General features: G+C 41.3%; 1 protein-coding gene across 1 annotated transcript; it reads right to left on the bottom strand.

Moving 5' to 3' along the window:
• Positions 1–4,955: 4,955 nt before the first annotated feature.
• On the bottom strand, positions 4,956–13,819 carry LOC123039298 (cytochrome P450 87A3). The gene is made up of 9 exons (XM_044462516.1): positions 13,590–13,819; positions 9,115–9,439; positions 8,802–8,951; positions 8,229–8,480; positions 7,633–7,722; positions 7,410–7,488; positions 7,068–7,174; positions 6,399–6,532; positions 4,956–5,046 (listed from the first exon to the last, which is right to left on the bottom strand). The coding sequence occupies exons 1-9, from the start codon at positions 13,817–13,819 to the stop codon at positions 4,956–4,958; spliced, it is 1,458 nt and encodes a 485-aa protein (XP_044318451.1).
• Positions 13,820–22,193: the final 8,374 nt, after the last annotated feature.

Here is a 22,193-nt window from a genome sequence, read left to right as displayed (position 1 = left end):
TGACCTCTCATGCTTCACTTATATTATTTTGAGAGTCTTTTAGAACAGCATGGTATTTACTATGGTTATAAAATTGGTCCTAGAATGATGGGCATCCAAGTTGGGTATAATAAAAACTATCATAGAAAGTGCATTGGATGCTATGATCAATTTGACGCTTGATAATTGTTTTGAGATATAGAGGTGGTAATGTTAGAGTCATGCTAGTTGGGTAATTATGAAATTGAGAAATACTTGTGTTAAAGTTGGCAAGTCCCGTAGCATGCACGTATGGTGAACGTTGTGTGACAATTTTGAAGCATGGGGTGTTCTTTGATTGCCTTCCTTATGAGTGGAGGTTGGAATCGCGCGATGGTTAACTCCTACCAACCCTTCCCCTAGGAGCATGCGTAGTAGTACTTTGCTTCCAGGGCTAATAAACTTTTGCAATAAGTATATGAGTTCTTTATGACTAATGTGAGTCCATGGATTATACGCACTCTTACCCTTCCATCATTGCTAGCCTCTACGGTACCGTGCATTACCCTCTCTCACCTTGAGAGTTGGTGCAAACTCCACCGGTGCATCCAAACCCCATGATACGATACAATCTATCACACATAAACCTCCTTATATCTTCCTCAAAACAGCCACCATACCTACCTATTATGGCATTTCCATAGCCATTCCGAGATATATTGCCATGCAACTTTCCACCGTTCCATTTATCATGACACGTTTCATCATTGTCATATTGCTTTTGCATGATCATGTAGTTGACATCGTATTTGTGGCAAAGCCACCTTCATAATTTTTTCATACATGTCGCTCTTGATTCATTGCATATCCTGGTACACCACCGGAGGCATTCATATAAAGTCATATTTTGTTCTAGTATCGAGTTGTAATCCATGAGTTGTAAGTAAATATAAGTGTGATGATCATCATTATTAGAGCATTGTCCCTTGAAAAAAAAGGCCAAATAAAAAAAGGAAAGGTCAAAAAAAAGAAAAAGGGAAGGCCAAAAAAAGAAAGGCCCAAAAAAAGGGGGGACAATGTTACTATCTTTTTCCACACTTGTGCTTCAAAGTAGCACCATGATCTTCATGATAGAGAGTCTCCTATGTTGTCACTTTCATATACTAGTGGGAATTTTTCATTATAGAACTTGGCTTGTATATTCCAACGATGGGCTTCCTCAAAATGCCCTAGGTCTTCGTGAGCAAGCAAGTTGGATGCACACCCACTTAGTTTCTTTTGTTGAGCTTTCATACATTTATAGCTCTAGTGCATTCGTTGCATGGCAATCCCTACTCCTCGCATTGACATCAATTTATGGGCATCTCCATAGCCCGTTGATTAGCCGCGTCAATGTGAGACTTTCTCTTTTTTGTATTCTCCACACAACCTCCATCATCATATTCTATTCCACCCATAGTGCTATATCCATGGCTTACGCTCATGTATTGCGTGATGGTTGAAAAAGCTGAAGCGCGTTAAAAAGTATGAACCAATTGCTTGGCTGAAACCGAGGTTGTGCATGATGGGAGTAGTTTGTGTGACGAAAATGAAACATAGCCTAACTATATGATTTTGTACGGATAAGCTTTCTTTAGCCATGTTATTTTGAGAATACATGATTACTTGTTAGTATGCTTGAAGTATTATTATTTTTATGTCAATATTGAACTTTTATCTTGAATCATTTGGATCTGAACATTCATGCCACAATAAAGAAAATTACATTGATAAATATGTTAGGTAGCATTCCACATCAAAAATTATATTTTTATCATTTACCTACTCGAGGACGAGCAGGAATTAAGCTTAGGGATGCTTGATACGTCTCCAACGTATCTATAATTTTTTTACTGTTCCATGCTATTATATTATCCATCTAGGATGTTTTATATGCATTTATATGTTATTTTATATGATTTTTGGGACTCACCTATTAACCTAGAGCCCAGTGCCAGTTTCTATTTTTTCCTTGTTTTTGAGTTCTACAGAAAATGAATACCAAACGGAGTCCAATTGACGTGCCAATTTTTGATGATTTTTTATGGACCAAAAGAAGCCCCCAGAGTAAAATAGTTGGGTCAGAAGAGTCCCAAGCCGTCCACGAGATAGGAGGGCGAGCCCAGGGGGGTAGGGCGCGCCCTCCACCCTCATGGACAGCTCGGAGACCTCCCTGACTTGTTCCCGACGCCAAAAATTCCTATAAATATTGAAACCTCCAGAAAATAACCTAGATAGGGAGTTCCGCCGCCGCAAGCCTCTGTAGCCACCAAAAACCCATCGGGACCCTGTTCCGGCACCCTGCTGGAGGGGGATCCCTCACCGGTGGCCATCTTCATCATCCCGGCGCTCTCCATGATGAGGAGGGAGTAGTTCACCCTTGGGGCTGAGGGTATGTACCAGTAGCTATGTGTTTGATATCTCTCTCTCGTGTTCTTGATTTGGAACGATCTTGATGTATCGCAAGCTTTGCTATTATAGTTGAATCTTATGATGTTTCTCCCCCTCTACTCTCTTGTAATGGACTGAGTTTTCCCTTTGAAGTTATCTTATCGGATTAAGTCTTTGAGGATTTGAGAACACTTGATGTATGTCTTGCATGTGCTTATCCGTGGTGACAATGGGATATTCATGTGATCTACTTGATGTATGTTTTGGTGATCAACTTGCGGGTTCAGTGACCTTGTGAACTTATGCATAGGGGTTGGCACACGTTTTCGTCTTGACTCTTCGGTAGAAATTTTGGGGCACTCTTTGAAGTACTTTGTGTTGGTTGAATAGATGAATCTGAGATTGTGTGATGCATATCGTATAATCATGCCCACGGATACTTGAGGTGACATTGGAGTATCTAGGTGACATTAGGGTTTTGGTTGATTTGTGTCTTAAGGTGTTATTCTAGTACTAACTCTATGATAGATCGAACGGAAAGAATAGCTTCGTGTTATTTTACTACGCACTCTTGAATAGATCGATCAGAAAGGATAACTTTGAGGTGGTTTCGTACCCTACAATAATCTCTGCGTTTGTTCTCCGCTATTAGTGACTTTGGAGTGACTCTTTGTTGCATGTTGAGGGATAATTATATGATCCAATTATGTTATTATTGTTGAGAGAACTTGCACTAGTGAAAGTATGGACCCTAGGCCTTGTTTCCTAGCATTGCAATACCGTTTGTGCTCACTTTTATCATTAGTTACCTTGCTGTTTTTATAATTTCAGATTACAAAAACCTATATCTATCATCCATATTGCACTTGTATGACCATCTCTTCGCCGAACTAGTGCACCTATACAATTTACCATTGTATTGGGTGTGTTGGGGACACAAGAGACTCTTTGTTATTTGGTTGGAGGGTTGTTTCAGAGAGACCATCTTCATCCTATGCCTCCCACGGATTGATAAACCTTAGGTCATCCACTTGAGGGAAATTTTCTACTGTCCTACAAACCTCTGCACTTGGAGGCCCAACAACGTCTAGAAGAAGAAGGTTGCGTAGTAGACATCAGGCAACGAGGGCGCGACGGCTAGGGTGACGAGGGGCACGACGGCAAGGGAAGACATCACAGAGGGGCGTGGTGGCGACTCAGACGAGATTTCAAGGGAGAAGAGACGACACAGGGGGCGGAGGAGGGATGGCAAGCTTTGGAGCGGGAATGATTTTTGGGCAAAAATTAAATCGCCAGGTTCGTGGAAGTACGTGTGACGAGCGAGAATAGATGCCCGCCATATGTATGGCGGCAAGCAGTGGCGGGCGGTAACTACCAACCACCACTGCTAATATGTGATCCTTTATTTTTCGGATGGAGGTTACCGCGATTTAGCTGTGGCGGAGCGAAAGAGTTACCCGCCACAGCTGACAGAAGGAGCAGTGGCAAGCGGCCCGAGGTGCCCGCCATTGAATGGTTTCATCACGAGCCCAGACTTGGAACAGTTTACGTGTGGCGGGCAAGGCCTTCTGCTTGCCACTGCTCCTCACATAGTTGTGGCGGGCAACTTTTGTCACTCGCCACTACTTGTTCTCAAAAATACCTGTGGCGGGTGTTCCACGACGCCCGCCACTCATTAGGGTTCACCTATAAGCCCTTTCCCGGTAGTGAGATGATGATGGATACTATAATATTGAGTGGGCCCAGTGAGTATCTCTCCATCGCTGGAGGAGCAAATCCTAGTCTTGAATTATCAAGTCCCTTGACATAGTTTCCTATGTACCCGAAAGTTCCCTCTATAATCATCGCTACAATCTTCATGTTACGGATAATGTTTGGCAACCCTGAAGTAACCATCCGGTATGAATGTCTGAATATTCTCATGGTCTAAGGACTTGAGTATACATTTATATTGGCAACAAGGTGATGGTTGAATCTTGAAGTACATCATAAGTTGGGTCTATCCAACACCATTGTTTGGACAACGATGTGTTCCAAGGATTGCGACATCCTTGTTACTTACACAATTCCTTATCATCGGGGAAATAGGATCATCATGCAATACATGCGCTAGTCTTAGAGACGAGACAAGTAATCTACTTAGTGTTTAAATTTCCACACATGCACGTGGGGTTTCCTCCGACTCTCATATCTAGGAACTATTGCAATTATAGGACAAAAATATAAACCTAATTGTGAACATGGAAATAAAGAATAATATTTTATTATTGCCTCTAGGTCATATTTCCAATAGTTGTCGTTTGAGGGAGTAATATGCCTGAGAATGTAGTGTGGTTGCTTGTGAGGAAGATAAACTCGTCGCAACATGGTTGGAAAGCACACACGGCCACACATATTGTGCTAAGAACAAGAATTTGAACAAAAGTGGTCCCACCAATGCTTATATGCTATTTTATTAATCCATGGACACACATGATACATTACTAGATACTTAGCCAAATAACAACATTGTGATTCCCCCATGGTCTTAGAGATCTTGCCCGTATTGAAGCAGTAACAATCATGTATCAAGATTTTGGGAGAAGTTGTATGTGAAAACCACAAGGAAACTGTAGTCCAGGAGAAAGCACCATCTTTCCTCCCTTTATGACTTTCCAACTGTAGAAGGCGCACAAAAGTTTAAAATTTAGAGAGTACATATCTATGTAAAATAGTCTCACAAGAAAAAATGTATACATTCCTACAACTAAAAGAGCTAATGTTCATGTGTTTTTGATAGAGTAATGCACCCCCATCATGTCTCTATTTTTATACTATATTATATTTCCTTTGTACTTAACACACTGTGGATGCTCTATGCTAATTACCTCCATGGGGATAACTAACCTTTAATATGGGACATTGATCCTAGAGGTTATTTTTTAGACAAATCAAATCTGAATATTAAGAAGTAGTTGTGAGCTTATAAATGTGCATGCATACTAGTTTGCACTAAGGATTTTGCGGCGCTAGCAACTTTGACAGTTGATTTTTATGAATGTGAAATGATCATAAATTTACATTGTTAAATGATGTTCTATCGAAAACTAATAATAATTTTTTATCTAATCAAATACATTTTGACTAATTAGTTTCTATGAAAGAAATTCAACTGCATGGTGATGACAAAGTCATATGTCTTGGAGCAAGTTGTAATGATTTTAGTTCATAAATAGAAACTTTCCATATAATATGTAATGGCAATGAAAAAAAATATACATCTTCTATTTATCCAATTATTTGATCAGGCAAATAAAATATGCCTATTATGGAAATATATAAGAACGTGTTATACAACATAAATTGTGCCAATGAAGTTACAAGCACCCTCCAACTCATCATGTTAGCACACCTACCCCTTTCCCAGGCATTAGACCCTCCATTAAGGAAACATTTTTAGTTTTCTTCTTCTATTCTGGCTTGAAGAACATCGAGGCCTCCACAATAGGATTATGGTGGAGACAAGCAATCTATGATCTAAATGTAAGAGGAATGGGCCTTATAAAGTTGAGAAGACAAACCCGAAAAAGGGTGGGGAGGGGGTGAAGGGATTGATGGCTATTTAATTTTATGTTTTCATTTCTTTTCTATTGTTTTCTTTGATGTGTTTTTATTCCATTTTTAAGTATGTTACCGACAACCCAAAATGAAACATTGGTTTTATGAACTAATTTTTTTCCTTTTTTCTATACTAGAACTATTTTATTGAAGTATACTACAAATCTTTGTGTAGCACAGTAGGTCCAATTTGAGTAATATTTAATGGCTACATATATATATTCTCCCCAAGAAACATAGTAAGAACTGACGAAGTATAACACCTAGTGTTGTGATTTATACACAAGCAAAAATCTAGAACTACATGAGTATAGACTCATCTCTCTATTATTAAATAAAAGGTAATCAATACTTACTATTGTTGGTAGACTAACCATTTATTAATACTTTTAGTACAAGAAAGAGCAAATCACCTGTATTTAGTAACTAAGCAATGTAGGAAGATAGCCATTTGTAGCTTGGCAAAGTCGGCACCAACACATAACCGCAACCCGCCTCCAAAGGCCATGAAATCCTTTGAGGAGCCACCCACTGGTTCAGTAGTATCCTGTGTAGAAAGTTTTCACTAGGTTTCAGATAGAGTTGCTTTTTGTATAACAATCACTCCTTTCCTTTGTTTGAAATATTCTTAGCAATCCCCTTTTTGGTGCTTCGGCAAGGAAGTATTGGAGATAAAAGAACTAAAAGCCATGTATTCTCCTACATTTTAATTCCTATTTTCCATACTATAATACCATGCTGAATTGTTTCCAAGAACTCCTTATGCTCAATTATTTTTCTTTAAAAATATAACTTTACTTGGTTTGAAGGTAATTATCATGAGCTACTTTTCCTTTCTTGGAAAGGTTTTGACCTAGTTTTCTTTGTAATAATATAAACTTCCAACTATATATTGTGGATGCACATTAAATAATAACATAAAATCAGTTTAATATCTAGGAAACATTATGATAAGAGATCATGTATTTTGGAAACAATGTATACCATTCAACCAAAGTTTGTTGCTTTATGATAAAAACATATGTGTTGTTTTATTAGAATTGACATGGAACATCCCTTTGAAATAGACAAATGTTACAAACCTTCCACCTCCAAGGATTGAATGCATTGGGATCCTTGTAAATAGTAGGATCGAGATGAATGCTAGAAGGATTAACCATGATCTTTGATCCTTTTGGGATAGTGTAACCTACACAAATCACAAGCATATATACAATACGCATTAAAACATCATTTAGTTAAATTGTTGCAAACTATCTATCCCTCCTGCTTGCACGCTACCCTCCTTTTGATTACAAGGAAGGTACACACACTGTACTATATGTGCACACATAAATGAATTAGCAAACATGAATCTCTCGTAAATATATGATTTGTTACTCCTAATATCCTACATGTCTTGTGCCCTTAGAAAATATTCTCACCTTTTATATGAACTTCCTCTGTTGCTTTTCTAAACATTACGGGAGCAATGTTAGCTAGCCTTAATGCTTCATGTATGACCTACAAATAACAATGACGCAGATGAAATAATGACACTTGTACAAGTGCCAATGTCATTAATTATACAATAAGAATAAACCAGCTTATACGTGTGTATGGTTGATGTCATGAAAAACAAAGACCGAAGAGAGATAAACTGTATACATGAGATGTAAATTTCATGGACTTGTATTCCTCCCATGTGATTGCAGAGTCAGGGTTGGCCCTTCTTTTCCGGATGTTGTTGTGCTCCTCCTGTAATTGATAAATCTACCTTAATTAGTCATTTGTATACATGAGTTACCCAATTACACACATGATATTTTCTTGGATTATGGGAAGGAAGGCCTTTGGGTGTTACTAGGTGTAGTTTCATCCATGTGCATTTCACATGATCTAAGGGGTCTGTAACATACTGGGTATATGGTGGTAGTAACACACATATACAAGACCACTTAGACGTAACTACATTTTTGGTGGCATATGAGACATAGGTGTAACTACAACCATGAGCAAGATGGGTATTTCTTATATGGATAATCATGTATATTTTATTCAGTAATTATGTATGGAAGTGTTAACGCTAAATTAGGGCATTGTGTGTAATAGAATGCACAAATGTGGGTGTATGTCTAATAGTGTGGGTGAGAAATACTAGTGTGTACGTCTCAAGGAAAATATTATTTTCGGACTGTTTATTCAAACAATTAGTTGGCTATATTAAAACACTTAATTATCTACTTCCCTTTGTCCACACTTACTGTTAATTCTTGCAGGGCCTTGGGGTCACCGGTTAGAAACTTGAGTGTAGCAGTTATCCCCGAAGACGTAGTTTCGAAGCCCGCGAACAATAATAAGAAGAGCAAATCCAATGCAATTTTCTCGTTCATTAAAGTCTTATTATCCTTCAAATCATTGATCAAGATATCGATAAAGTCAACACTCTCCCGACATGTTGCCTTCTTCCTCTCGTTGAGCAATTCTTTCAAGATCTTCATGACATTCTTCCGGCCCTAGGCAACGAGGGAACCATACGTATAAGACAAATTGATTTTTTGAATTGTGTAATCCAATATATTTCGAATTTCTGTATTGAAATCAAGTGCACGAGCACCATGGAGCCCCAATTAATCAGGCTATACACACACAATGTTCTTACTAGGGATGTAATTGTTGTTTGAAGGAATAGTGTTGGGTGCAATTCATCCGACATATTGTTGTATATTAGAAGACAGTGGCGGCTCCAAAAGAATAGGCCAGAGTGGTCTTGTATGTATTAACTTATTTGTGCTATGATATGGAGAAATATGTGGCTGGTAGTAGTCCCTAGTTACCTGCATACATTTGTAGAATGCTGTGCCAGGAATGTACAGTGGAAATGCTAGTAGTCCTTGAAGAAATGCATCAAATTGCTTCCATAGCTTCCCATCTGAGCTTGAGGAGTCATAGCTGATTAACCGCTTTGCCGTGATGCTGAATATCATCTACGATAAGGAAATTTTCGAGCTGCTTGAATCATCATGTATATGTATAAGCTTTGCTAATTAAACAATAGTATTGTGAAATGACTTGTATATCCTAATTAATCAAGTTGTTCAACTTATACCAGAACACCATCAATATAGGGAAAGGTATAGGAGGACGTACACTAGACGTTGCCTCTTTCACTTCGATACTAGGATGATCGAGCCAGGAGAATAGGCTGGCCTGGGCCGTCTGTTGTACTTCATGGAGTAGAACCATCCTGAGGTTTTCTGGGCCGAAGAGTCGAAGTACCAGAGTCCTGAGGTGCTTGTGGAAGGTCCCGAGCGTTGCGATAATGCAGTCGGCTCCCATGATTCTCATGAGCGACTCCGGATACCAGATTTGGAACAACTTCTCCTCTTTTTGGAACACCAAGTTGTTCAAATCTTGATCTAGGGACACAATTAGGTCTTCACCGATCAAATTTGTCCTAAAAATTGGACCATACCTGAAATTGCAGCTCTTCAAGAATTTAGTTCGATTGTTATACAACGTTTAGGGTGGTTCATCCATCTAAAATGATCAACATCCGAGTAAGACCAACTTTATAGAATTGTGTCAGATCATTGGTGATTATTTCATTTTTTATGGCAACAATAACTATTCACTTTATTTCTAAAACTTTTTTTTATTATCAACATATAATATTGTTTTCTCCCCACACATGGTAAGCTAAAAAAACTCGGGTCAGTGTATAACTGGTTACATGATTCTCCGCTTTAGTTATCAAGTAATTAATCCTCTTCTTTTCTAAAAAAAGTAATTAATCCTCTGTGGTCACCACCCTGTAATATTATTACTTTACGATGATATGTAAGTATGTCCAGAAAAAGGTGAAACATAATGTCTTCTTGCCATACTTTTTTCGCTCGATGGTGAACTGATGAGTCATGCATGAACCTACCCGTACAGTTGTAGATCAACATTCGCAAAAAAATAAAAGAACAATTGTAGATCAACCTATAGCACCTCCCCGCTATGTGCACATCATAAAGGGCTAGTAAATCATTTTCATAAACACATCGGCTCCAACATTATAACTAGTAGCACGATACTCGTATATACCACCTCCTTCTCGGTTTAAAAAGCCCACACATATTGCTAGATCGACAATTTGACCAACATCACACGAGTTATATCTCTTAAAGTAGGTGTCTTAGAAACTTTAAATGTTATATTTTATAATGATATAACTTTTGTGAAATATATTTTTTTCTTGAAAGAGAGATTATCCCCCGGCCTCTGCATCAAAAAAATGCATGCAACCATTTTATTAATAAGCAAACAATTCAACAAAGTCTCCAAGCCTCAAAAAGTAAAAGGGCTCCCAAAGAGCAGAAAGTATGAAAATGGGATAGCCACAACCGGCAGAATAAAGATAGATAGGAAACTAAACACCTATCCTATTACATGGCTGCCATCCAAACCGGTTGAAGATAGTTCGCGCTACTGTCTCCCAGCGGATAGACCCGGTAACCATTGTGAAATATAATTTATATTATATTGATTTAATTGTTGATCTATGGATACGTGTAAGCCTTTGAAACCGGAAATGTTGTCAGAACTTATCACAATGGGATGCAACATTGTTGCGTTCGCAAAAAAAAGAAGGAATCGATGAATCTAATAAATATTTGGACTGGGAAAATGTTTTGAAATATATAATTTGGTAATTAATGAGTATTTTGTTAGTAGTTTGTAGTTTCTTGCTATCAAAAATTTGGAATGCAGGTAGAGGCAATCTTTGGTAAGGACAAGTTTGGTTCATAGCCACGTCTTCTCAAACTTTCAAACTTTGACTCTCGCAAGGCGACTAGGAATAAACCTACCTCCCTTGATCTCTATCGACGAGCCCATGGGTTCGCCTCCCATCTGCATGCTATTCCGATGGCCGGTGGTGGCGAGGGGAATATTGGTGCCCTGGCTCCGGCTAGTAGATAGGCGGGGTTTTAGTCCTCGCAGGGGCGACCTCAGACGGATGGCGGCGCCTTTTTTCGAGTCAATCTTCCGAGCTCCGATCCTCCTCAAGTTCGTCCATCAGAACGGATTAGATGGAGCTCTGGTATATATTCCTGTCAGCTCCTCGCGGCGGTGAGGTTAGGTTTGTTGTACGCATGCAATGACGAGATTTGGTGTTAGGTTCTTCAGATTGATTCAATGATTGAACTACGACGATTGCAGATCCAAGACGGTGGCCCTTATGGGCACGCGCATGAAAACTTCTCAGCTGTCATCGACAAGGTCAGTCTGGCTCCAGTATGAGAGCGGCAACAACTCATTCTGGCGGAAGCAGTAGTCATTCGGTGGTTCATGGACCTCAATGTAATTTTTATTATGTTTGAGATGTTTTGTACTTCCAGTGAATCTCTATAACAGATCAAATCCATTTCGCAAAAAAAAAAAACTTTGACACAAAGTTTGAAAGCACTATTAGGCTATTGTTTGTTTAATCAAATCCACGTCGCATATCTATTATGTACTCTTATCTCTCATCTGAAAAGGGGAGGTAGGAGGAACCACACTAAAATTTGCCTTGTTTAACTACCTCAACTGCGACTTGCCGCACTTCCTTAACAACCTGTCCCATTTGTCATACACCCATTACCTTCAGTAAAACTTTGCCTAACTTGGGGCGAGCAATTTATTCACGGTAATTTTCTTACCTACCGCTCAACCACAACTGGGCAAAAAAGGCAAAATATGGCTGCTAACTAACCATGTGCGGCCTCAACCTGGACCTCTCTTCGTGCATTCGATGATCTTTGCAAAATTACCCATCACATCCTTAGATTAGATTTTTCGTATGGATAGAGTAATTTAGTTTAAGGTTTGATATCAAGTAGAGGTAGTATTAATTAGATATGACTTGGGTTGCTATTTGTTAGTTTATCGGAGCCAAGACAAGTCGTCAATATTGTACCAATGGTTCGGGTATAGTTTTGGTGGTATAAATAGCTACTCCCTCCGTTTCATAATATGAAAACATTTTTAACACCAACCTCTGTCCCATAATATAAGAGCATTTTTTACGTGTATTAGGGAACAGAGTGAGTAGAAAACAATGTGCTCGCAGCGAACGAAATATTGAGTAAGACGGCCTTTCTTCATATTATTGCAATGGTTAATAAAGGAAACGCCCTTTTGATCTTGAACGCCTATCTATTTTTTCAATTTCATCACCAATTGCTTATGAGAGCAGCGTAAACATTTACTCCCTTCGTTTTAAAATAGATGACCCAACTTATACTAATTTTAATACAAAGTTAGTATAAAGTTGGGTCATCTATTTTGGATCGGATGGAGTACTTCTGTACTCTACTTTCTTTCCAGGTTCCTTGGTCCATGCTACATCATACTTTGTATCACAAACAGTTAAACGCACCCAAGCACCGATCACGTACTCCCTCCATCCGAAAATACTTGTCATCAAAATTGATAAAAAGAGATGTATCTAGAACTAAAATACATCTAGATACATTCCCTTTTATCCAGTTTGAAGATAAATATTTTCGGACGGAGGGAGTAGCTCCGTTTACCACGTGCCGCCGCTGCTGCCCCTCCGTGTGCATGTTATAGGACTCCAGAACATAGACCGGTCAATACGTCACAAGTTCAACTTGCTTTAAGAGTTTATAGGACAAAATATAGCCAAATCAAGTTTAGCATGTATATCCATTGATTTCAGCCGTTGGAATGTATTTCAAATAGGTTTAAAATACTAATAAGGATGAGAGTGTATGTCTTGTTGTGATCCACTTGGTTATGTAGAAATGGTTTGGTTTATAATAGCGAAAATTCTACTTCTTTGCAGGTTATTTTCTACTGTGCACACTCGCTTCGTACGTGGTTTACGCTACACCGAACAGTAACCGTTGTTCAAGGCGGTGTGTATGTCTATGAAGCGGGTGGTCAAAGAGTTTTTTACCCAACATGGATAGCAACATAATCTCCAGACCGGTCCATCATCTATTTTGACATAGGCATAGTATCAGCCTATATGACTACTGTTGTGAATATGCCGTTTATTTTATTTTATTTTTGTTAGACCGTTGGACTTTGACTTTGTGCATTTTACGTATGCAGAGGTCGGGTGTTGCTCATCATACTTTGTACTACCTCCGTCTCAGTTTACAAGTCCTACGCGTATACCTAGGTTACCAATTTTATCACCTTAATATAAACTATATAAATAAAAATTATACCTTTTGAAAGTAGAAACTCCGAAGTTTATGATGATATATTTTTTGCAATATATGACTTGTATTAGATTGGTCAAATTGACGACCTAGGGGTATGCGCGCGCCCTGTAAACTGAGAGAGAGAGAGGTAGTATGATCTCGATGCTTAATGCTACATTTTGAGTTAACAAGAGTGCCCTTTATCAAAAAAATTATGACAAATTGTTCCCAGTGAAATTCATGTGTCGTGTATAAGAAAAATCCATCAACCGCTTAAAAAATTCGAGAGGGTGTTTACATGATTTTGTTACGCGTAACAATAGAAATTTTGTATACCTGCGTAACAGTAGCAGTCAGACGATATGAGGGGTAGGCAATATGCATGCATGCACGACTAAACTGATTAGTAAGAGTAATTACCTATCCAGACGTCGCTTCAAGAAAGGGGTCAGCTCGAGCGATGGGCTCCGGGTGAAGAACTCGAGCGACTCCCCGAGGACGGGGAGACCCCGCGACCCCGGCGGCAGCATTGCCCCTGCTTTGCATGGTGGACTCATGTTCCATCTAATGACCAAATGGATCAACCAGGCAGCTAAGAGGGCCGCCATGCCCGCGAGAACAACCCAAGGCGTGGCCGTGGCGAGAGGCATAGGGATAGAGACCGACATTTGCATGTGTGTTCACTAGAGCTAGCTACGCTGGGTTTTGGCTTACCGTATCGCTCCTGCATGTGATTTATATAGACAATTTGCAAAGTAGCAAGCCGTCAGAGGTACAGAGACCAAAGGCCCAGGACAATGACAGTGCAGCCACCCAGAGACTCACCAGCCAGTCCGGATCCACTCTCCGCCCCCACTTCTTCACGCAAGAACGTGCAATGCATGGGACAGTTCTTTATGCTGTTTTAAGAAAACTAAAGTTTTCTTCTTTCTTTGACGGCGATATATGCGGTCATAGATCCGCAATTAGTGTCTTGAAATTTCTTATTTTCCGCTGCAACAACAACCTATTAAGGGCCTGTTCGGCCCTCCTCCACTCCACACTCTCGCTCCGGGAGTTGGCAGAGCGCTAGTTAAAAGTCCCGGAGCGGGGGAATGGATGCTCTCCAGATTCTCAAATTTGGTGGAGCAAGTGGATCACCGAACAGCTCCTAAGAGCAGGACTTCACAAATCCAGGCCCCTATACATCTGCCCACGTGTCATCCCTTATATTTTTGAACATCGCAATCATAGGCTTCATCTCTTGATCCTCAAATCCATACTAGTACATGCAACGTAAAATTCATCTATGCACATAGCTAGCCTATCTACTCATCATCGGATATGTGATGACGTGCTTGTCAAAGTCGCCCGCCTCATAGTCATCTGCGGCGGGGCAAAACTTCAGCGTGTCCCCCTCGTTGGCAAACAGCTCGTCATGTGCCATGTCCGCCTCGTGGATGTAGCAGAGGTTGGCCTCGACCTCGAGCTCCGACTGGATGGACTCTAAGAATGCATGTTCCTCCTCTACCTCCTCTGCTTGGGCGATCTTGAACCCCGCCAACGCATCCTCCATGGAGAGTTTAGCCTGCTTCAACGTTGTATCTGCATCGCCCTCCTCTTCGTCCCACGGCTTCCAACTCCTACATCTCCACGTCCGGCGCCGCCTCCTACTCCGGCGCGTCCTCCTGCTCCTCCTCCGGAGAGTTCAGAGGCAAACCGGTTGCAATCTGAGCACGTGCCGTGCCTAGATGACCTCCATCTCCTGCCGACGCTATGGGGTCAACTTCTTGTAGTAGGTAACCTTTTGGCGGACCATGGCTACCAACGAACGGCAAGCTCAGAGCTTAAAACATGGCGTGAATGGGTTACTAGCCATGTTTTAAGCTCTGAGCTCATCATGGCTACCCAGGCGCCGCAGGGGCCAAACCCTGCTATTTAAGTAGGACGGTGAACCTGAACCCTAGTAGCCCCCATTTCCACCCCTCCCCTGTCAGCACCCCCACCGTTCACACAATATATTTTTTGCAAAACTGTCAAACAACCTGAGGAACGTCAGATCTTTATCCTGCGATCGCGATTGAGTCTCCCGCATGTACTTTGGTTCTGTGCGGTCGCGATCAAGGAGCAGTCCCCCAACACACAAACGGCCCCGCTGGTCCCTTCTGGCTACACTGTCTGCATGTTGCGCTCACTAAAAAAATTTGGCACATAAAAATTGAACGCCGCATGAGAACTAGGCATCAACCTAGTGGCAAGGATGTGCAGTGGCGCACTCTGCGGCTAGAGTTCGACTCCCGTCGGGTGCGAATTCCTGGTTCTTCCCTCGGATGGGATGCTTAATATATTCTGGGTGCTAGTGCCCATGAATTTCATTTTTTTTATTGTACGCCACATGCATCAAAGTTTTTTAATTGCTAAAAACTACATGGCCGGGAGCTTACCAGGATTCTAACCTGGACAGCACGGCGCCAGGTTGGCCTGAAATCTGATGTTACCCCGGCGTGATGTGTGAAAGACGTGCAGGTGCCCCGAGGCTTTGAATAAAGACTAGCAAAATGGTCCGTGTGTTGCAACGAGAGAAAAGAAAATCATAATTTCCAATACCCATGACCATATTTTTCTACATCACCGAGATATACTATCACTCTCATTTTTTTTATTATATGCCACATGCATCATAGTTTTTTAATTGCTAAAAACTACATGGCCGGGAGCTTACCAGGATTCTAACCTAGACAGCACGGCGCCAGGTTGGCCTGAAATCTGATGTTACCCCGGCGTGATGTGTGAAAGACATGCAGGTGCCCCGAGGCTTTGAATAAAGACTAGCAAAATGACCCGTGTGTTGCAACGAGAGAAAAGAAAATCATAATCTTCAATGCCCATGACCAAATTTTTCTACATCACCGAGATACACTATCACTCTCATTTTCGTGAAATCATGAAAAATGTTTGAAAATCATGAACATTTTTCAAATTCATAAACAATTTTACAGATTTTCAAACATTTTCTCAAATCATGAACATTTTTTTAATTCATGAAAATTTTATACTATTTGCAATTTTTAAATATTTTCTTGAATAGACGAACATTTCTAGAATTGAAGAACATTTTTTGGAAAATTGGTGGTACAATTTTTGAAATTCACATACATTTTCTTGATTTAACAAACATTTTTTGAAATGCATGATCACAAACAATTTTGAATTTTTATCATATATTTCAATTCATGAACATTTTTTGGATTGGCGAAATTTTGTTCAATTTTATTAACATTTTTCAATACAAAAACTTTTTAAAAAATCATGAGCATTTTTTGATTTTCTGAACATCTATTTTCAAAATGGCAAACATTTTTTAATATGCGAACATTTTCTGAATCCACAAACATTGAATTATTAAACATTTTACTTAAAAAAATTCAGTTTATTAATTTTTTGGAAGTTTTTTGTAGTCCATAATGATTTAAAGTTGAAGAAATTGAAGATGGAAAAGGAAAACGGAAAATAAAAATAAAATGTAAAAAATAGGCCACCCGGACATATGCCGACCCAAACAGGCGCACTGTGTCTTCTCACAGCGCGTAGAGCGCAGTATAAAAGATTCCTACTGCATGGGCCGGTCCAGACGAGGATTCCCCTGTGAAAACGTTTTTTCTATCACTTGTGGCATCGGTGGGTAACGTTTTGCAACTTCGGAGATTTTGATGACATATAATTAGAAGCAATAGCCTTTTTATTATTAGTTAGGAATATAATATAGAAATATAATATAGCAGAGATTGCTTCTGTCCGTTCACCGTCATTAAACTATAAACATGATTTACCCCCACTGCCACCTATAAGTGGCAAAACCGATTCGTTTTCTCATTAAACTCGCCGCCCATCACATTTGGTTCATTAGACAGCTATCACATGATAAAGTAAAGTGCACAAGCGTCCTACTAGCCCGAGTCTTAATCTACTATCTAGGAGACCTGAGTTCGATCTCTACTTTCTTCCTTCTTTTCTCCCTTTCTCCTTGATTTCAGGTGGCGTTTAAAAAATCTCTTTTTTGGCAGATTCAAGTATTTTTCAAAAAAAAACATATCTTTTAAAACCTAACTTTAAATTTAAAATGTTATATATGAAAATCGCTCGAAAAAATGTGTAGATTCCAAATATGATATTATCTTGCATGTTAATTAATTATAAAATTATGTTTATGTTGCACCCTTAATTAATACTACTTATTTTTATATGGGGTATATTCCAAATTTGATATTATCTTGCATGTTAATTATTTCTAGAATTATGTTTATATTGCATCCTTAATTAATACTTTTCTTTATATGGGGTATTTTGAAAATGCATATTCTTACAGGTCGATTGTTCTCGGTGGAGATATTTTATTGTTTGTAACGACATTAAGTCTTGAATTGGATTACAGTTGCAAACACATATATCAACAAGACAAAAACAATGCTCTTATGCACATGCTTCGTTGAGTACTAAAGTGTGCTTTGCTATTTCCAGCCTAATGCACTGTTTGTTGAGTATCACTGAGGAGGACGTAGCAAAGACGTGAATTGATACTGGAAACTAGGTAGATATTTTTGTTGTCTAATAAACTGGACACAACTTATGTATACTTAAAAAACCGTCCAACCCTTTATGTTTGTGCACAACACCACTTATCATGTTGTTTCTTGTATGGCACCGCGAAAGATTTCAAGTGATTTGCTGATGTCATCGAGTGTGTGTATGAGAGACGTTTTTTTTCTTCCGTTGCAACGAACGGGCATGTTTACTAGTTAGGTATAAAGATCTTAACCATCTGACTCCCATGAAATGTTCTGCTGAAGAGATGGCCGCTTACGGCGAACCCTGGGTGGAGGACCGTCATCACATGTGGTCCCTCCTTCGGGATCTCCGCCAACAAGCCGGTATGCCATGGGTTGTGGTTGGAGACTTCAACGAGGCGATGTGGAGCTTTGAACACTTCTCTGAATCGCCCAGGTCGGCAGGTCAGATGATCGACCTTTGTGATGTTCTGGAAGTTTGTGGTTTGGGTGATCTTGGTTTTGCAGGCCTACCTTATACTTATGATAATTGCCGAAGTGGCCGGGCTAATGTTAAAGTCCGGTTGGACCGTGCTGTTGCCAACAACGCTTGGCGTGACTTGTTCGCTAGCGCCAAGGTGGAGCACATTGTGGCACCCAGCTCGGATCACCTAGCTATTTTGCTACGGTGTCTACTTGAGGACCCTCTACCGGCGACCACCAGGAAATGCCGCCAATATGAGGTAATGTGGGAGAGAGATCCCACTCTCCCAAAGGTAATAATGAATACATGGACTGAGTTGGGTTCCATTCTTAATTTGGGAGATATTGCTACTGGTCTTGGAAATATGATGAAAATATTACAAGATTGGAGTCGTAAAAAATTCGATAATGTTATCAAGGAAATTAATAAATCTTGTTCTTGTTTGGAGGAGCTTATGTCTATGAATGCAGATAGGAAGGAAATTTGTGAGGCCACCGACAGGATGAATGAACTGCTGCACCGAGAGGGAAATGCTTTGGATGCAACGATCCCGAGTTGCATGGCTGCGGGAAGGGGACCGCAATACACAGTTCTTCCATCGGAAAGCGGTGTGGCGTGCTCGGAAAAATTGTATCAAGTCTTTGGTTGATGCTGGAGGGGTGGCGCACAAGGATCACGTTTCTACGGCTGCTATGGCCACGTCCTACTTCTCTAAATTGTTTACGGTTGACCCAACACTTTGTGCAGACCCGGTGATTGAGTTAATTAATAGGCGTGTTACTGATCATATGAATGTTGGCTTGTGTGCAGAGTTTACGGATCAAGAAATTGCTGATGCACTTTTTCAGATTGGTCCATTAAAGGCACCGGGGCGGATGGTTTTCCTGCCCGTTTCTTCCAAAGGAACTGGACGGTCATGCGTGAGTAGGTCATCGCCGGTGTGAAGGAATTTTTTCATTCCGGAATTATGCCGGAGGGTGTGAACAACACCTTCATTGTTCTCATCCCCAAGGTTGATAATCCTGAACGAATCATGAAATTCCGGCCCATCAGTCTATGCAATGTTATATACAAGGTAGTGGCCAAGTGTTTGGTAAACCGTTTGCGGCCTATTCTAGATGAGATTATTTCGCCGGAAGAGAGTGCCTTAGTTCTCGGACGGACGATCACAGATAATGCATTGGTTGCTTTTGAATGCTTTGACTTTTCAGTAGGAAAAAGACTCAAATAAGAGTTTTTGTGCTTATAAGTTGGATTTGTCTAGAGCGTGTGACAGGGTGGATTGGATCTTCTTGGAGCGAATGATGCTAAAGATGGGTTTCGCTCGCCGTTGGGTGGACTGGATTATGACATGCGTCACCTCAGTGAGATACATGGTCAAATTTAATGGAACCCTCTTGGATTCATTTGCACCGCCGCGCGGATTTCGGCAAGGAGATCCACTTTCACTGTTCCTTTTTTTATTTGTGGCGGATGGTCTCTCTGCTTTGTTGAAGGATGATGGTGAAAAGGGTGATTACACACCCCTCAAAATTTGCCGCAGAGCCCCAAGTGTGTCGCACCTGCTATTTGTTGATGATACACTACTGTTCTTTAAAGCGGGAAAGGAACAAGCTGAAAAGGTACATGTAGTGGTCCACACATATGAAAGGGCTACTGGACAGTGTATAAACCCAGCTAAGTGCAGCGCATCGTTTGGCAAGTCCTGTTCACTTGATAACCAGGAGAAGGTGCGTACTGTTTTACAAATCAATTTGGTGACCTTTGAGGAAAAATATCTGGGGCTGCCTACGCCAGAAGGCCCTATGTCGCGTGGTAAATTTCAGAATTTGCAGTCAAAGCTTTTGAAAAGAATTATTTCTTAGGGTGACACCCTCTCTCATGTTGGAAAGGAAACTATAATTAAGGCCGTTGCACAGGCTATTCCAACCTATATTATGGGAGTATTTAAATTGCCGTTCTCAGTTTGCGACAAGCTGAACAAGATGGTTAGGAATTTTTGGTGGGGCTCCTCATAAGGCAAGTGAAAAACGCATTGGATGACTTGGCCGAAAATCTTAGCACATAAAATGTAGGGTGGTCTGGGCTTTAGAGATTTTCGTCTCTTTAACCAAGCCCTTCTCGCGAGACAGGCATGGCGGCTACTCACTAATCCTAACAGCTTGTGTGCGCAGGTCCTGAAGGCCCGCTATTACCCGGAGGGCCGCCTCGAGGACACTGTCTTCTCGGGGAACGCATCCTCTACATGGCAGGCCATCCAGTATGGTCTTGAGCTCTTGAAGAAGGGCATCGTGTGCCGTGTCGGAGATGGTCAGAGTATTCGTATTTGGGGTGATCGCTGGCTCCCTAGTGAGACATTGCACCAACCCATCACTCAGCAAGGAACATGCCACCTCTGGAGAGTGCCGGAGCACCTGGACGAGTCCGGTGCGTGGCGCATGGACCTGCTTCGACGCTACTTCCTTCCCGCAGACATCGACACCATCACATGCACCCGCATATCGCCACGTGTCACCGACGACATCATCACATGGGCGCCGGAGAGGAACAGTATCTTCACTGTTCGCTCCGCCTATCTCTTAGCCATGAACGAGCGCGAGCGTCCATTGGCAACTGCCACGAGCAGGGCACTGGATGGTCGTCGCGCCATCTAGAAGATCATATGGGGGTGCCCCGCTCCTCATAAGGTACGCGTGTTCGCATGGAGAATTGTGTCAAACTCCCTCGCCACATGGGCAAACAAATTTTCCCGCCACCTCGAACTTACTGATGTTTGTCCCCTTTGTGGTGTGGAACGAAAGGACGGCTTCCACGCGTTGTGCAGGTGCCCACTCGCCAGGGAACTGTGGCATGCCATGGCGCAAGACTGGCAAATACCAAAAGTGGAGTCCATCTGCAACAACTGACCGGAGTGGCTCTTCACACTCCTGGACCCTTTGGCGGAGAGGGCACGCATGGTGGTTCTTATGATCATGTGGCGGGTATGGTATATCCACAACGAGATCACCCATGACAAGGTGCCACCGCCCACAGAAGCATCCTGCAGATTCCTTCTCGGATACATTAATTCGCTATTGTGTATACAACAATTCCCTCAAGCTGATATGGAGAAAGGGAAGATGGTGCTGCATGAGGGAGAGCGGACCACTCAAAAGGTACATGTGCAGTGGTATGAGAGACCTTGGACGCCACCACCTCCAGGATGGACAAGGCTCAATTGTGATGGTACTTACGTACAGGCTACTGGTGCAGCAGGAGGAGGCATATGCTTCTGCGAGACGAGAGAGGTGAAATTCTATATACAACGTGTAGGGAGATGCATGATGCGACAATAGTCTTCACGCGGAGCTAGCAGCATGTAGAAAGGGCCTAGCGTTGGCCCTGCACAGGACAAATTTGCCGATCATGATGGAACTGGACTGTGCAGAAGCCGTGTCGATGATTACAGCACCCTCGGAGAAAATATGGGGGTGCCCTGCTCCTCCTACGATACGCATGTTCGCATGGAGAACTGTACTTGTGAACTTGTGTGAGGCTGAGAAGCCTCATTGAGTAATGAAATCTCTCTTCTCCCCGCAAAAAAAGAAAGAGAAGAGATGGCCATATTTTTTCACTTTTCACCTGACTAACACAGAGCGGGACCCTTTTCATATTGGCTGACAAACCAAACACCTTTATCGGTTTTATTTCGTGGGGACACCTTTATGGTTTTATCATGAACAAGAAAAGCTTCCATTTTAAAACAAAGCGCATCTAATTCTGAATTTGTTTTTACAATTTTTTGCAACGCGCACGCGGGTGAAAACCAGAGGCGCTTAACGTTTCCGTATCAAGCAGAGTAACCGCAAAATTTATGTGGCACAGCACGAGGGAGATGGTACCGTACGGCTCAATGGACTACGATGTGACATGAACGGACAACGGATCCGGAGTGCGACCTCACTGTACAACCCGCCACAGGGAAGGCTCTCGGTGCCAAATCACGAGGTGACACCTCAGGTGTACAACAATCGTGCA

Source organism: Triticum aestivum, chromosome 2B (assembly GCF_018294505.1).
Source record: "Triticum aestivum cultivar Chinese Spring chromosome 2B, IWGSC CS RefSeq v2.1, whole genome shotgun sequence".
NCBI classification, from domain to species: Eukaryota; Viridiplantae; Streptophyta; class Magnoliopsida; order Poales; family Poaceae; genus Triticum; species Triticum aestivum.
This window is presented reverse-complemented; position numbering and strand designations above follow the sequence as displayed.

Bases quoted from the DNA above. Each gene is read 5' to 3' on its own strand.
- LOC123039298 (XM_044462516.1), bottom strand. From the start codon at position 13,819: ATGCCTCTCGCCACGGCCACGCCTTGGGTTGTTCTCGCGGGCATGGCG. The intron at 8,952-9,114 runs GTACGTCCTCCT...TCCTTATCGTAG, and splicing joins TGAAAGAGGCAACGTCTAGT to ATGATATTCAGCATCACGGC. The intron at 5,047-6,398 runs GTGATTTGCTCT...CGCCTTCTACAG, and splicing joins TGCTTAGTTACTAAATACAG to TTGGAAAGTCATAAAGGGAG.